We start from the raw sequence: 600 nt of genomic DNA, 5'->3' as shown, positions 1-600 counted from the left end.
ACACTTACTGAGCCTTTAATTCTCGTAGCTTTGAATTGAGCCAAAGCAATAAATTTTCTTCTTGATACTTGTTTGCCCCTTTCTTTATTTTTCTTATGTCTTCACTTTGCCTAGAAATAATTCTTTTTCTTTTCATTTAGGATGAGGATTTTGTGGGTCGGGATGATTTTGATGATGCTGACCAGCTGAGGATAGGAAACGATGGGATTTTCATGTTAACCTTTTTCAGTAAGTATAAACGCATGGCAGAGCCACTTCCCCAAACCAGAGTGCTTTGGATTGTGGTGGATATGACTACATTAAAATAACTGGTTGAGCTAATATGTTAATACATTATTTGGTGCCTTTACTGGGATGTTTTGAGCTTAGTGTACTTTTATCTTAATGTCCCTTCTCTTCTTCTATTTCCATGACTATCTGTGGAAAATATAATTAAAGCCTTTATGGGGATGCTGCATTTTTACATAAGCTAAGCCTCATCTTCCAGGTCTATGGGGCCCCTTCGCAATCCTACTCATACCTAACCCATAGAATAGTGATTAAGTGCCTTTGTCTGACGAATTTTGTTCTGCAAGCTTCTATTTTCTGATAGATCAAAGT

The 600-nt window shown here is 37.0% G+C and overlaps 1 protein-coding gene across 1 annotated transcript in view; it reads left to right on the top strand.

The window, feature by feature from the left end:
- Positions 1–600, top strand: part of NDFIP1 (Nedd4 family interacting protein 1) — a 61,220-nt gene that overhangs the window by 42,767 nt on the left and 17,853 nt on the right. Inside the window, exon 3 of the mRNA XM_012645782.1 lies at positions 141–228. Coding sequence (XP_012501236.1) covers positions 141–228 — 88 coding nt within the window. The remainder of the gene's footprint in view (positions 1–140; positions 229–600) is intronic.

Source organism: Propithecus coquereli, unplaced genomic scaffold (genome assembly GCF_000956105.1).
Source record: "Propithecus coquereli isolate 6110/MARCELLA unplaced genomic scaffold, Pcoq_1.0 Scaffold236, whole genome shotgun sequence".
In the NCBI taxonomy this organism is placed as follows: Eukaryota; Metazoa; Chordata; class Mammalia; order Primates; family Indriidae; genus Propithecus; species Propithecus coquereli.
The sequence above is the reverse complement of the archived record's forward strand: the minus strand, read 5'-3'. Positions and strand labels throughout refer to the sequence as shown.